Raw genomic sequence first — 16,193 nt, forward strand, 5'->3', positions numbered from 1 at the left:
GGAATTTTGTGGTCAGATTTCATTTGTGCAAAGGTACAGTGGGTGAACAAATAGAATTTCAACGGGATTAGCGTCTGATATATTAACATCTTCAGATGTTTTTGTAGATTGAAGTAAATTCATTTTTTTGGATGGAGTAGATTTTAATTTAAAAGATGTTTGCTACTGCTGGAAATGGTGTTCACAACAGTGGCATGAAGATAAAGCGAAATAAAAAATGCTAGATTCATTTTTATTAAAAATGAACCATTTGAAGTGGTCTCTAAACCAGAAATGCACATATCGTGTAAAAGTGATAACTGTAGGATTTCTTGTCACTATGACAAGGATTGTTTAGACTACCCCACAAAAATGAAATCAAAACCCGTGTCAAATAATTCCCAATGATTGTTCTTTATGTTGAGCCGTTGGAGAAGGAATAGGTTCAGAAGCTCCTTCATTTCCTTGGAACCTATTCTTTTTCCAACATTTTCCATTCTCAGTCATCTCCAGTTACAGCAGAGCAGAGATCAGAAGCCAGCTGTTGAGGTTACTCTTTGGAGCTGGGTGGTAATGGCAGAGTGAGAAATAAACTATGAGTTGTGACCAAAGGCAGACTTGTAATTACTTGAATATAATGATAATTGGCCTTAATACTGTAACAAATGCTCTGAGTTTACACATCCAAACTCTGCAGTTTGGATCAATTTTCTTGTTTACAAAATCAGATTGCTTTTATTAGCACCAGAATTACCCAGTAACAGAATGGTGAATGATTAAGTGAGGTTCACTGCAAAAAGAAAGGAAAAAAATACTGTATGTGATTAGACAGTTTATTTCAGCATATTCCTGTGTAGGGCTGGTGTTTGGAGGGGAAGGGAGTTGAGTGGGAATGACGTCTTTGAGAGGTTTGTTGTTTTCTCTTCTTACCTGGTGTAAGCTTGGACTCCTGAAGTCAGGATGCAAAGGACTAGAGTAAACAGCCTAACAGCAGTTGACACCGAACCTCTATCACACACAGTTGTGTACAAGGTTGATTTACGCTACTTGTAAACACGTAACACTCACAGCAGCTTTCAGGATTTGAAGATCCATTTTGTCAGCCAGAAACAGGGATGTGAACTCCCTCCTAAAATACCGGCGTCCATCCCCACCCCTCGCGTTAAGACCACGTCCTTGGTGCTCTCAGCATGAGTTTGTTCCCATCGCTTGTTGTTCAACACCCTGATCGGAGAGCAGGTGAGACAGTTATTCCTGTTGTTGCTGATTTACTATTACAGCTGCTTCCTCTTCTTGTGATTTAATTTGAAGATTCAGCCCACCAGGGGGCTAATGGTCCCCACCTCTGCAGCCTTAAAAGCTCACTGTTGTTTTCCACAGGAATGTTATTTCCATTCCTAGCCAATGATTTATTTTTTTTCCTCAACGTTCGTCTGGTAGCTGTGAGGCACTATTCCATTACCCATTTTCATGAAAAACAAAACAATCCAAACAAAAAACCCCAAACCCAATCACAACCAAACCCCAAACCCATGCAATTATTTAGATTGAAAGCTTAAAAATGAAAATTACTCTTTTTCAGTAGAAACTCAGCAAGTAAATTACTCTGTTTTGCAGTGTTTTGATGGCTACTGGAGACTGATATAAAAAAAAACAACAGGGCTTTAGCCATCGTTTAGATCCTTTATGTTTCTCTTAATTTTGAAAACTTAACAAGTTCTCACTTCTTTTTGTTCCGTAACTCAGGAAAATGTAGGGCAGGCGTTGAACCCTAGAGTACGTTTCATGGTGTGGTACTGCCTGTGGTGGGATGAATTCCAAAAATGTTAGCAGTTGCAGTGGAATCCACTGCTGGCAGATCCTGCCCACCTGGCCAGGCACGGGGAGGCTCAGGCTGAGCGTGGCTACAAGGTCGTGGTTGCAAGCTGGGTAACCAAAGAGCAGTACTTAGAGAGTACTTTCCACCAGGCTGCTTCCAGGGACAGGGTTATACATCTCTCGCTACCTTACTCTTGAGGCAAAACTTCGGATGCAATGAGTTTGTTGGCTCAGCTTTAATTTTTAAGTATTCTTACGTCTAAATAATAAATGACCTTGAAAACCTTGCTGAACAGAGAATTAACTTGGCCCAGCACAGCCTGCTGTCCGCCCTTGCTGTTGTAGTGTGTATTTCAGTGACAGCCTTGCGTTTACATTTTTTCTAAAACTTCTGTTTTTCTAGGTTTGTTACTTTTCATGTGATTAAAGTCTCTGTATGTGTTTATATTTTCCTCATCATAAATATATCTTTTTAAAATAAACAAGATTTACATTTTATGATAAATTCTCTGCTGGTCCAAAGAGTGCTTTGATGAATTCTGCGCCTTCTAGCGCTGGGATGTTTTCTTTACTTGCTCATCATCAGTATTATTAACTCTTCATTGAGTTAATGGTACCTTATCTCACTGGGAATCACTGGCGTCTTCCTCCCAGCCACCTGGTTTTTGATGGCTGATTTCTTGCTATGGGTTGAGGAGGAGGGAGAGATGGATTGCATGGCAAAAAAGGATGGAAGCTGGGCAGACTGATAAAGGGGCTGTGTGAAACCTCATTGCTTTCAGCTGTTATTAAAGGGCGGTGCAATCTTTCCCCTCTTTGAGCAGGAGGGTATTATTACTAAATATCGGTGTTCAAGGTCACTACTCTTTCTGATATAAATCAAATATACAACTTCCTAAGTCCCTGATTGATGGAAAATAAAAGTATTAACTGCTAGGGAACAGGTTTTCCAACACTGTCGCTCAGTCATGCAGTGGTCACTAACCTGTTCAATACAACCTTAATATTGCATTGCTAATTGTATAATTTGAAGAATACAAGTTTTTAATAGTTATTCCAGGAGGAATGTTAATCGCTGTGCTTTAGAGCTGGTTTTTGCTTGCTGGAAGCTTACCAGTTAATAAGTTAACTTCTAGTAACAACTATTAATGCAAACTTTTTGCTTGGGTAATGTCACTTGCGGTGTTTAATGAATTAGACTCAAAAAACAGAGCCCAGTACTAAACTTGACTGACTTGCTGTAGAGCCAGCACAGAATTAGTCATTGGCTGTGAATGTTAATCACTCCACAGCAATGATAATTTACAGCATTGTTGTAGCACTCTTGTGCTCATAAAATGAACTTAATAACCCACTGCTACCCATGGGATAAGCCTGCCTTCTCCTTCCCTCCCCCTCACAATTCAGTACCCAGTCTGGCTGCATAATAGCCTTGTGAAATACTGCATTAAAAAGAGTGAGCAGCTGTATGATAAAATAAACAGCTTTAAAACAGATTTGTTAATTATCTCTTTCTTTTATTCACAGAGGGTGTTTGTGAGATATGGCTGACCAGTGAAGACACAGGGGCTTATGGCAGAGACATTGGCACAGACCTCCCTACGCTTCTGTGGAAGCTGGTTGAAGCTATTCCTGAGGGAGCTATGCTGAGGCTTGGCATGACAAACCCTCCCTATATTTTAGAGCATCTGGAGGTAAGGAAGAAAAGAGAATCATTTATATGCCAGTGTAGCCATTCATTGAGTGAGTCAGCATGGAACCTTGTGTATAGTGCGTTTCATTTTAAGTAGTAGCTTAAAAAAAATTGTGGACTTGAAGTAAATTTCTAGAATTAGACTAATACTGTTAAGCCATTTGCCTGACACAGCAAGTTATTGAAATAAGATATTCAGATCATTTTGGGATGACAGTATTACTGAGGTCTCTGACCAGTGGAGCTTTATTATAGCAATGTTGCATTTGTGTGTATATCTAGTGTACCCAAGAACTAGAGGAAATGTCATTAGCATGCGATGGGCTATGGAATTGAATTTGCCTTCCTGCTACACCTTGGATGAGTATTTCCAGAAATACTATATGCCGACCTCACTCACTCAACAACGTTGAGTCATCAAAAGTCAAATGCTATTCTGAGAGTGTGTAAAGCTTCCATGATAAGAATTGGAAATTCTAAATGTGTATCTGTGTTAAAAAATTCGTAACTAAGTAGTGCAGTGAGATTAGAAGCAATGGAGTGTACAACTATATCTATCTGGAATAATATTGTATGTATGCAGAGCAAGTAGCAAGAGTTTTGTCTCAAAGATAGGTTGGTTTAGTTGGATTCTGTCACCAAATGAATTTATTGAAATTCCTAAGAACTGTTTATAGAAAGAACCTAACTTTAAGGAGGAGGAAGAAGCAGTGAAAAAGACAGCTTTAGGTAAATTTTCTAAATGTGTGCATCAGCAGTATCCAGATAAATAGCTGGTGTCTCCATGCTGCTTTCCCAAAAATGTTACAGAATTAGCTGTTGCACTTGCATTTTCTGAAGATGTCGAGGGCAGTATTTTCTCACCAGAGTGCCATAACTGCACCTTTCCCTGTTGAAGCACATGGGCTGAAGGAATCTCATCCTGATAGGAATAAGCAGATTTTCACTTCACCAGCTAAAGAATACAAGCTGCAGAAAACCGCAAGAAATTTCCCAGGCTGTTATTTTGTTCTTTGGTTTAACATACGCTTCACTAAGCTAGTCTTGACAACACACTGAATAAAAATCTATGGGAAGTGGTTTGGCTGGGTTTTTTTAGAGCTTTGCATTCTGTCTCAAACTCTCATATCTGTCACAAGTTTCTCTTCTTTTGTATTTTAACATTTTTCAGCATCTTGTACAGAAGCAAATCAAGCTTTTAGCAATTTTCACAGTTAGTGTCTTTGCTTTCATTTTTAACTCACATTATTAAAAGTGTTTTGGCACAGACTGCTGCTTTTGTCACTGCTGCTCAACTTATGAGTACTCTCAGGAGCTTTCTTTTTTTTTAAAAAAAAAAAAGTAAATCAGTTGCTGGAAATAAGAAACTGCTCTGCCCAGCTAAGGGGCCCTGTAGTAGTTTTAATTTCATATAATGGGAGTAAGGTGGAAAGTATATTGCATTCCTTCAATCAGTACCCACCTTGGTAAGTATGACCATGTCACAAACCTGTAAATTGTTTTGATTTATGGTCTCTAATCTTCCTGTTTCTAAATTTTCTAGAAAGTGCTGTAGGTAGGACTCTTTTTGACCTGACTCATATTCAGGAAAAGTACTCTAATCTCTTTAAAAATGGATCTTTTAAATACGATTGCAAAGGGGGAGGAATTCATGAAAGCCTGTTCAGAACATGTCTCTGGGATGTTGCTGTGCAAAATGTGTTACGTGTGCACCAGCCCTCCTGTACCATAGCAGCATCTGCTGCTGCCTGTCTTCTTCACTCTTCCATACAACTTCCAGTTTATATGATTATTTATTTTAAGAATTATTTTACCACATTCCTGAGTTTTGTGTATGGCCAAGAATTTCTGAGTTTGTAATTTCATGAAATAATTTTGATGATTCGTCAAACTAAATTTGTCAGAATCTTTTTCCCTTGCATTTTTGTCTAGTCTCCTCTTCCAAGCTTACCAGACTTGTATCTGAAAGATCACTAGGGAATGTTGGCAGCCTCCTGTGTGCATTTTCACCAGACAAAACCAAACTTTTTATGATTAAAACTATGATTTGTTTAAAACACAAAATAAATTGAGAAGTTGATTAACCTTCATGTCACTTGATTAGGATAAAATTCAGATGCAGTTCTGTTATCCTTTAAGAAAGGTATGAAATTGTGTTATTGGTTGCAAACATGTTTTCATTAATATTTTTTAAAGGTACTGCTTTTTATTAATCTATTTTGTGAGAAATTGAGTTGCTAACTAGGACGTTTTTTGAGTTTCTGCGAAAAAATTTTACATGGGAGAATGTGCAAATCATATGTCACTTTTTATATCCAATGGAAAGGAAGAAGTTGTTCCACTCATATCTTTCAAAAATCAGACTTGTTCAGCAGTTGCATATAACTGTACATATGCAACTGCTAGGCGAGGGTTTATTTCACTTTAGTAATGAACACATGCCTGCTAAGTGGCATAGAGCGACAGCAGACATGTAAAAGCATAAATTAATTTTAAGATCTGGACAGAGCTTCCCTAGAGAGTGAGCCTGAAAGCAATAATTTTGATTCATTTACAGTTTTTGCCATATTTATTGGAGCTTACCTGCAGGTGAAATGTCTGGCCAGCTTTATGTCTGTCTGATGCTTGCAACCTCCAAAGCTAATCACAAAGTTTATATGATAAAGACATTTATTTTCTCCAATAACACTCAACTGTAAATTAAATGTTTTAAAAATTCCAGTTTTGTGCATTTTATTATGTGCATTTTTTTAAACACTGCTTTGTAGTACTGCATGAACTGCTCTATCATTGGGACTGGTTTTGTGCTTAAATATAAGGTTTTAAAATATTTCACAAATACCTGGGGGTTTTTTTTCAGATAGCCATGTATTTTAATCTCTGATCATTCAAAGCATCAGAACACTGGCTTGTGTACTTGAAATTCACAGGTTTCTTTAACTCTTTGTTGGATTTTTCTGCACCTTTAAATTATCAGAGTGGGAGACGATTGGAATTAAAAAGGATGGGGGTGGGCAGCTCGATACCATGAGTTGCAGATGGCACAGCTGCGGTACAAGCAAGGAATCCCTCAGACCACAATGGCAATGCCAGCGTCCTCCGTGACTGAGGGAAAAGTGGCACCTATGGATAATATGATTGAATAAAGAACTAAAATTTTAAGAATGTATCACTTTATAGACAATGGAAGCCTAAGTTGCCCAAATGGCGCTGGCGGTGTGCAGAGCCATCCACAGACAGGAGGTACTGGAGCACTGCATTTGCTTCCCTTGCCCCACACCTCGGTCCTTTGAAATATGCCCAGCTGTATTTTTTGTGTTGCTCAGGTGGTTCATCAAGATGTAGCCACAGATGAAGTACTTTACTTACATATTAATTCATGCCTTGATGGTTCTCAGCAAAAGAGATTGTATCCACTGACTAAAATAATGCAGCTTTTCATGCTACGTGTATTTTTTGTATATAGATGGAACGGCTTTCTCCTACACTAGAAGATACTTAGCCCACTTTTGGATAAGCTGTTTGATGAACTGCTTAGAGATTGAAATGTATTTGCAAGTGCGAAAAAGTGATTGCAGATTCTTATTTTTTTCTTAAAAAAAAATAAATTTTTTCATAAGCATACTCTTGAGATACTATCTGCTTAGAAAGTGTACCGTGGTGGGATTATGACCAGGGATCTGTTTAAGCTGCTGGCAATGTTTACTTTGTGCCGTATGACCAGGTCTGTGGCTGGGCATTGGCCCTGGGATTCTTTCGACTCCTTGATGTTGTGCCCACGTTCACAGGTTCCCTGGAAATGAAAGTGGAGGAACAGAAAATGCCATGTGCCCTGGGAGTGTGTTACCTGCCGCTGTACCTGGGAATCTCTCTCAGCATCCCTAGGAAGTGCCAGCCACAGCTCAGCTGTTCTGCTGATGCTGGGCGCTGGCCCAAGGGGAGGAGGACGAGGAGGAGGCTCATGAGTGGTGGGACCAGAGCAAAGGAGGGAGCAAAGGAAAGTTGCGGGTGCTTTTAACTGGCCTTGATGCTCTCATGCTGGAAGTCTTGGTAGATGTGGGGGCCTGGGCCAGTGGTCCTTCAAACTCAGGTTTATTATAGCAGGGGGGTCAATTTACATTTTCACGACTGAAAATACTGAGCATACCCAGTGCCTTCAGGTACTACTGTCAGGGAAATGCTGTTCTGCCCTTAAAGATGCTTGTCATTTCAGGGGAGGCTGGTAATCTCATGAAAATCACCATTATACTGGTTTGGTACAGTCTGACAATTTAGTACTTCCAGTTTTTTATTCAGTAAATATGGTGGTAATGGTGCCTTATGTACTTAAAGATGCACATAGCATGAACAGTTTTGGGATGAGAAGCAAACATATGTTTTCAAATGATAAATTCTGCATTCAGTTGGGCCTCCTTATTTGTAAAGAAAGGAATATTTAAAACCATGCAGTGTTTTATAGTCGTGCAAAATATTAAACACTTTTTGATATGCTGCCTACTGAGCTATCATTAGAAAAAGAGCCTTTATCGCAATTCTTCAGGGTGCAATCTAAAATGCTAAGTATTTTATCTGCTGTTTTCTTCATCTTCAGATGATATCTGTGCTTACGTTAGTAAGTAGTACGAAGCAATAACAGCAGATCAGGAAATTGCAGAATTTGGTAGTGAAGCCACTATATCTACATTATTTGCATTTTGGAGTCTTCAAAATAAGTCTAATCGCCTTAACGAAACTTTCCCAATGCTGACGGTCCAAAGCTGTTTCAAAGGCAAGTTGTTGGCTTGAATTCCTCTGTTCCCACGATGGGCTTGGAGCACATTCGCTGTGAACCTGGAGGATGGCCACTGCTCTCATTTCCTTGGAAGGGAGTTTGGTTTGCTCACCCCAAAGTCACCAGGCAGATTGAACAAACCCATAGCTGGAAGGGAAGCGTGGGAAATTGCAGTTTCACTGCGGCTTCCAACCATCACGTTGCTTTGAACACAGCCAGCACTGGTGAGACTACTCCTGGGCAAGGCTTGTTGGTACAACAAAGAGGACTATTTGGTGTCTTTAAAAAAACTGATGGACCTGAGACCCCAACATTGTTTCTCTTGATCTGGGTAATAAGTCTAAGAAAGTTGTTGGAGTTTGCATTTTAGCTGCAGGAGATATCCTCAGTTTGCCTTTCAGAGAACATCTGGCCAACCAGTGGAAATAGTACTGTGTCTTGCAAAGTGCTCTCTCCCAGTCTTAGCAGCCTGCTTGAATGTATGCGTCGTGAAGCGTATAGCTTGCTTATTTGAAGTTCGGTTTCAAACAGATATTGAGATGCGCACCCTTGTCCAGTGTCGGTCCTCCCTTAATACATTGATGCCACATGGTGTTGAGGAAAACTTTCGATTTCATCTACATGGCAGAAAATTTTGGTAAATGGATATGAACTCTGGTCAGGGAAAAATGTTTTAGCTGAGAATTTTTTATTTTATTTTTTATTTTATGAAATGTTAAAACTGAAGGAAATGTTAGTCCTAGCAAAACCCTGCAATGAATGCACAGGCATAGTTACCTTGTGTCTTCTTACCCTGATGTCTTTGCCCAGAGCTACTGTTTGAATTGCACAGCCTGCCAGCTGGCAAAGATGTTATTGTCCTATAGTATCAACATGTACCAAACATACATAAGGTATACATCCTGCTTTGGAAGGAACCTCCAGGCACTTATTCAACACTCATATTATGGAGTTATTGGCTAGTGCTCTAGTGAGACAGTGTTTTGTATCCACTCGCGGTGACTGATGGATGCTTCCAAATCTGTATAAAGGAGGCAGTTCACACCTGCCATTCCCGTAAGTGCTTAATTTCACATGACTAGATGAGTAGTTGTCTTTGTCACCTGTCAAAATGAGTCTGTCTCAAACCATACCATATGTCATCTGTGAGCTTTATCTTCGTTATTAATTCAGGACATTTGAGTGATACACCAGCCATTGAGATGGAGTTTGCATGGTTTCAGTGTCTTTAAATTCATAAGGTGTACCAAGTGTGCCATGAGTCGCAATGGTATTTCTTTGCTGTTTTGCTTTGATTTTTCATTTCAGCTTGGTGTTTATGTTCCTTAACCTCATTGAAGCTGATACCCTACAGATGGCTTTCTCAAATGTGCTCTGACACAGCACATAGATATGTATTACAGTAAAATTAGTAATTCACATTTCTTTTTCCCATATTGTTCTTTTTTTTCCTCTGAGTGCCCTGAACATTTCTGAGCATTGTGCATAAGCTCAAGTCTTGAATAATCTGGGGTGTATGTTGATTTGAAATGCATTTAAAAAAGGGAGTAATATGCTCACATTCTTCAGTGGCAAATAAAAGGGCAGAATCATTTCAGGAATTAAAAGGCCTTTAGGGCATGTATTTGCTTTGTTCCTGGTATTATTTTTGTCATTTTCATAGACTGCTGCATTTGAAAGTGCCAATTAAAATCTGTTGATTTGACCAGAAAAAATGAAAACTGTAGCATACATTTAAATAAATGAATAGTTAAGCCCCTGACCTCATATTACTGTGAGTTTTGTAGTGTTTTGTAGTCGGTGGACCATGCAACTTTCCCTTGCTGTAATTACATAGTTGTGTCTATGCAAACTGTGTGTGTCTTGCTAGCAGTAAAATTCAAAGAAATCTCAGATACTAAGGGGAGGAGAGGGGCAGTGGGAGCTGGTTTTCTAATAAAAAAAAAATGGGGTGGGTAGGAAGGGATGCTTATTATTTCCTTTGGTATTATGTTAAATGCTTATTTGTCCTATGAACACTGTGTATGCATCTTTGCTTACTCAGTGTATTACAGCTTGCTTTTTTTTTTTTTTTTTTTTTTTTTGAAAATACTCTGTCTCTTCTGTTCTTCCTCTTAAAGTGTTCTTTGTCTTTGGGGTTTCCAAATACAGCACATTTCCTTGAAGTTACTCCTTAAGACATAGATAGCATCATGGGAACTTTTTCACTTGTGAACTCACCCCAGAGGGAATGTGTGTTTGGATATTAATGGGGTTAGAAAAGGGAAGAACCTCTGCTGTGCTTAAAGCTGCATTTTGTCACAGCACTTTCTCTAGAGTTTTGAGATCTCAGACTCAGCAAGTCCTAATGTCCATAAATGCTTGGTGACACGTTTCCTTCCAATTGGTGGCATATGATTCATCTTAATAAAATGTCAAAATAAGAACCCATCTTGCTCTTCTTGAAGGTTTTGTGTTGCATCTGTACATCTTAGATGTTCTCAGAAACTTTAACAATGTTATTGCATTGGGAACTTTGATGAACAGTAAAGGTTTGCTGCCAGATAATGTAGAAGGGAATGTTTGTGGTGCTGGGAACGAAGCTCCTGTTCTTTGTAACACTGGTAGAAAACACACTTTGAGAAACACAGCGCAAGAACTGCCTTTATTATGCAAGATTCTGTTCTCCATCAAGACAGAATATTTTATGCATGCATCTAGTCCTCTGCTGTATTTAATAATCTGAGCATAAAAATTGGTGTTGCAAAAAAGGGGTTAACGTTAAGTCACAGATTGCTTGACCAGTTAAAGCTGTGCATGTTAACTGTACCTTAATTATGATTTGCTCATATGAATGTTTCTCTTGCTTGTTAGATACCACAAGAACGAAGAGTATTTAAATGCAGACAGATCCACACTCAATCCTGTGTTGAGTGTCAGGTTGTCTGTCAGTTGCTTAGAATGCTGCCTCAGCTCAGCAGGCCTTTGGAGCTGTGGCTTGCTTCGTTGGTGGGTTACTAGCATAAAATAAAAATCACTGTTACTTGTGCAGTTTATTCAAAGAACAGGTAGAGCATACATGAAAAACTGCATTTTTACTAAATCAAGTGGGAATTTGAGCAGTTGTCATGCACTTCAAGGCATTGGGGTAGTAGCTATTGTCACATACATAGCTTACATAACAAACTGTGCCATCTTATTTTAATATTTCTGCCTTCCCTGAAAAACAAATAAGATCCCACTTTCCTAGTAATTTATATTATAATAAGTAAAGTTCTACCAACTACTCTCCGTGCTGTTCCAAAAGCTTCTATTTAGTTTAGATGCATAAACCCTTTTGTTTTCTTTGATAGATGAGCTGTCACAGTCACTGTGCTTTGCAGCATCATCTACATAATCTTCAGTAAGACTGCTTGCTTCATTAGGTTTTGGCATTTGTTAAAAAAAAGTTTGATTTTCTTTTGGAGGTGTTTATTCTTTAAAAATGAGAAAAAGGGAATATAATGTATTCTAGAAACTTTAATAAAACTGCACAGTAATATTGGCTTTGGGATTCTGTATCACGGTGAATTGAGAAAAAGACATAAATTCTTTTCTACCCAGTCTTTGGAATTCAATTAGTTTAGTTACGTTAAATGTGCAAGAGCTGCTGAAGAATGTAAATCCTGTGATATCAGTCTTGTGGTCATGGTTTTGAATATTTTTATTCTGTTTTGCTATGAAATTTAGCTCAGTGAATTGAATATCTACACAAGAAAGGATGTGATAGCGCTTGCCTAAAGGTTTAGGTTTTGATTAAAACCTTCCACTATTTTCCTTCCACTGTAACCTGCTAACACAGATGCTGTTTCAGGTATTGTACTTGCTTGTATGAAAGAGAAGGAAACAATGGGGAGGCTTCCTGGCACTGCTCCGTCTCAGTGCAGCTGAGCACTGTTGGGGTGTGCCGTTCATTCCGAGTTCCTTCTGAGCAGAAGCCATCAATTGTTTTCTGTTATATGGGATTCTCATTTCTGAGCTGGTGAGCAAATGCATAATATGGATGAAACCAGCAATCCATTTCACTCATCCAGGTTTCCGAAGACAAAAAGTTTAGCGTGACAATCCTACTTGCCTGTTGTGTGCGCCCCCTCTATGCTTTAATTCATTTTCAAGGTTTTATTAGCATAAAGTATGAGACAGAGAGTTATTTAAAGTAGCAGTGTGCTGGTGCAATAAATCACCCTTTGAGGGAACTTCCCAATATGTGTTTCTAATACATACTGCAAAAATAGTATTAATTTACTTGTGAGGGAAAAAATATTTTATTTGAGGAGTGCTTAGTGATAAGAAATTAGAGTGCACCATGGAGAAAATGAAAAAATGTGTATTTTTTTGCACATCAGAATCAATCATTTCACAAGGAACTAGCGTTAGCTGTTTACTTAGTTGGCTTTGAGTTATTAAGCCATCGCTCTACCTGCTAATTAAAAGTACATTTTATCCTAAAGTGAATCTTTTTATTGAAACTGGACAAACAGTGCTCCACAAAGTCTCTTTAGGATTATAATGATGGCTGCAGCAGCAATAGGAGCAGTTTTTGTCTTGGAAAGCACAGAACTATTTGCTGCATGTTTCCAACCCCACAACTTCCATCAGTTCATGTGCAATAACTTCAGGCAATCAGTGTGGTGCTATTATTGCTGGATGCGCCCCTCGGCTGTGTGTTGGTGGCACACCTGCAGAGGCTCGCGTCCTACTTGGGCGCACGGCTCCATGCAAAGTGAGCAATAAACAATCAGCATCTACCCAATGTGGATGCTGATATGTTACATTTTACCCTATGTAAAGCCAGCCCTGCTTTAATGCTGGAAGCAGGTTGTGATAGGGGTACCGAGTTTTCTTACTGTGAATATTTCAGCAATCCAAGTTGGGATATCTGTACTGGGAATTACTGTTTTTAGCAGGTAGAGGCAAAACATGACGCTATGGTATACTATGTATGTCCAGGTTAAGAGTCCTGTCTTGGAGAGAAACACATGCACTCGTTAGTTGAGTAGGAGAGTTCTTGATGTTTCGGTGTTTGAAAGGAAAAAATCAGGTAGCTAGTGTTTGGTGCCGTGTGTGTCCGTGTTTGTGCACTGACTTAGGGGAAGAGATGCAGCAAACCTCATCTGAAGCTTTGAACTACGAAATACAGTATTCTATTGTGGTATTATCTCAATGTCACCTTTTTTTGAAAGAACTCCTGTTAGCCTGTCCTCATTTTGAGTAAAAGAAGATGTGGCAAGTTTTTAATGGCAGGTGGATGTTTCTGGTACGGCTCGGTTTGGGGATGAAGAGGTGAGGTTTATCATGTAGCCCTGAGAGAGGCAAAGGTGCCTAGCTAGCTAGGGCTGTCTGTTTTATGGGGTTGGAAGCAGTAGAGATCCCACACTTAGGAGACCAGCTGGGAAGAGCTAGGGCCGAGCACGTGGCTCTCATGGCTAGTTCTCCTGCCAGCAAATCACGGATTGCAGCCTGGTTTATATCCACTTCGAAGGGTGGCCTGAGCTAATACCAGGTTTTGTTTGGTAATGTAGAAAGCATTTTTTCCCATATGACAAAACAGCATTTTTGCCCTCTATCTGGCAACCCAAAGATTCGATTGGAAGGTTCAAATGACATTGTGTGGGCTTCCAACTGCTCCAGCGTGACCTGCCTTTATCCTAATGATCGGATGAAGACCTGCGCGTATGTCACGTCGCACTGGGTAGGGGAGGGGTTGCTCTTACTTGCCATCAGATGGCTTCGTTACACCTCCCCCACTTCATAGGCAGGTGAGAGGGAGGCTTTGCCTTCCAGCCAGCGCCCTGGGGAGGTTTGCCATTGCACATCCTTCGCGTTCTTTGGGTTTTGCAGCCCCATTACTCATGGGGTGGGAAGCAGGGGGAAGGCGCCCTGCTCTGTAGTTTTAACAAAACTGTAACGGGCTTTCCAGGCTCGATCGTACTGTGTCATGGTTGCCGTGCCTGCATCACGAGCTCACATCTGCTCCTGAACTGCGCTGCAGCAGAGGAATTTATGAAATGGGCCGCAGCCACTTGGTTTTTATCCAGACGGTGCTGGTGGTGGCACCACTGAGCTTCTGAAAGACAACAGCCAGCAGACGCCCCCGTGACATCCCAAATGAACGTCTGCCACAAGGGGAGGAAGTTTTGAGGGAGTGCCATTTTGTCATGTTTCCATATGGATAAGGGTTTCTTTGGGCTTCACTGCTGGCAGAGGACAAAATCCTTTTGCTAGGAAGCGAGTTATTCATATCACAGCAACTCAAACGCAAGGCAGAATTCAAATCCTGGATTTTTGCCTACTTTTAGTTAGGGGAAAGAGTCGCTGCCTGAACAGCTTGCTGGTACTGCCATGAAGATGCACAGATAGTGATGCTTATTGCCTCTGTGATTCTCTGTGGTTGCACATGGTGTCATTACAGACAGAAGGAGTGATTTTCTGGTTAGGTGGTTAAAGTTGTGTATTGTAATTGCTAGGATAAAATGCACTGACTAGATAAAAATCTTTCTGGCAATGTGCCTTGATGTACTCCAGCTGCTAAGAACTAGAAAAAAATTTTTCCCAATGTGATCAGTATCCTAAAGGATATTTCACGTACATTTTTAGATTCCAAGCATAGATGACTTTTATTTTTTGTAAAATCAGCTTAAAACAAATTGTGCTACTCTTTGACCTTTTCATTCCTACATGAAATGTCGTTTTCATGTAGCCCTTCCCTTTGCTCATAGACCTATTATTAGATTCCAGGGGATGGGGGGAAAAGGCAATCAGCTGTTTCAGTCATGATTAAAGACAGAAATTTTCTTTCACAGTTGTATAATTTCAAAAAGTTGTTTGTTTATTGTTTCCAGATGGAAGTAAAATTCTATGTTGCATTTTTCCTTCTAACTGAAATATGCAATTATATCTAGTAATGCAAAGCACTTTGTAAAAAAAATATAATTATATATATTTATAAAAAACAGCAGGAAACAGATGTTTAGCTTAGAATGTTGAGACACTGTAAAGTACAAGTATGCATTAGCCCATGATATCCTTCAAGTTCTCTCTGGGATATTAACTAATAGTTTTATTAAGTGATGAAATCTAGTGTTCTGTGTGCAATCTGTGGTGTGGGAAAATCTGTCAGCATTGACTAAGTATGACTGTTCAGCACATAGCTATAATTTAATCAATCCTATGTGGTAATGTACGTTAGCGTAGTTTTAGGGGTAAGGAGAGTAAAAGGGAAGACTGGAACAATCTTACCTTAAAGCACTGGGTTAGAATGTGATATTTATATCCTAACACTTGAAAAGTTTGGAAGATTGATTTATCCAGATTTCTGATGTAATCATGCAGAAGTTCTGTTTAGTTCATTATTCTGTTTCCTTCTGAACCGTGCACTCCAGGTTTCTGGTTATAAAAGGTAAATTTGAGAGCACCAGTGGTACTTAAGTGGGTTACGAAAAAACAGTCGGTCATCAGGTATTTCTATCTTCTGTTCAGTTTGTGTTAATAATAATTTGTGTTCTGCTAAATTCTGCTAAACCAAGTTTCTGGTTATAAAAGGTAAATTTGAGAACACCAGTGGTACTTAAAAGTCAATTACGAAGAAACAGTCGGTCATCAGGTATTTCTGTCTTGTGTTAATAATTTGTCTTCTGCTAAATTCACCAAGTTAATAGCTATGGTCCTGAAGTACTTGGTAAGAAAACAGATTATTAGTAGGAGCTTTTATTCACATCTATGCCTGCAGATAGAGGAATGTACTCAATAGGACTTCAGTGCTTAAAGCACATGCAGCATATTTTGTGTAGCTTTTGACATAGAAAGAAAGCAAAGAAAGCACATCACAGTAGAATGAGTTGTTTGCAACCTCGTCTTCTCTAGAAGGAACTTGGCGTGTCTAGAACGTAGCTGGAACTGGTGACCACAGCAGCT

At 39.4% G+C, this 16,193-nt stretch overlaps 1 protein-coding gene across 1 annotated transcript in view; it reads left to right on the forward strand.

Moving 5' to 3' along the window:
• CDKAL1 (CDK5 regulatory subunit associated protein 1 like 1) overlaps nt 1–16,193 on the forward strand; it is a 427,425-nt gene that overhangs the window by 261,561 nt on the left and 149,671 nt on the right. Inside the window, exon 10 of the mRNA XM_056332411.1 lies at nt 3,325–3,491. Coding sequence (XP_056188386.1) covers nt 3,325–3,491 — 167 coding nt within the window. The remainder of the gene's footprint in view (nt 1–3,324; nt 3,492–16,193) is intronic.

The sequence above is a fragment of the Falco biarmicus genome, chromosome 3 (genome assembly GCF_023638135.1).
Source record: "Falco biarmicus isolate bFalBia1 chromosome 3, bFalBia1.pri, whole genome shotgun sequence".
In the NCBI taxonomy this organism is placed as follows: domain Eukaryota; kingdom Metazoa; phylum Chordata; class Aves; order Falconiformes; family Falconidae; genus Falco; species Falco biarmicus.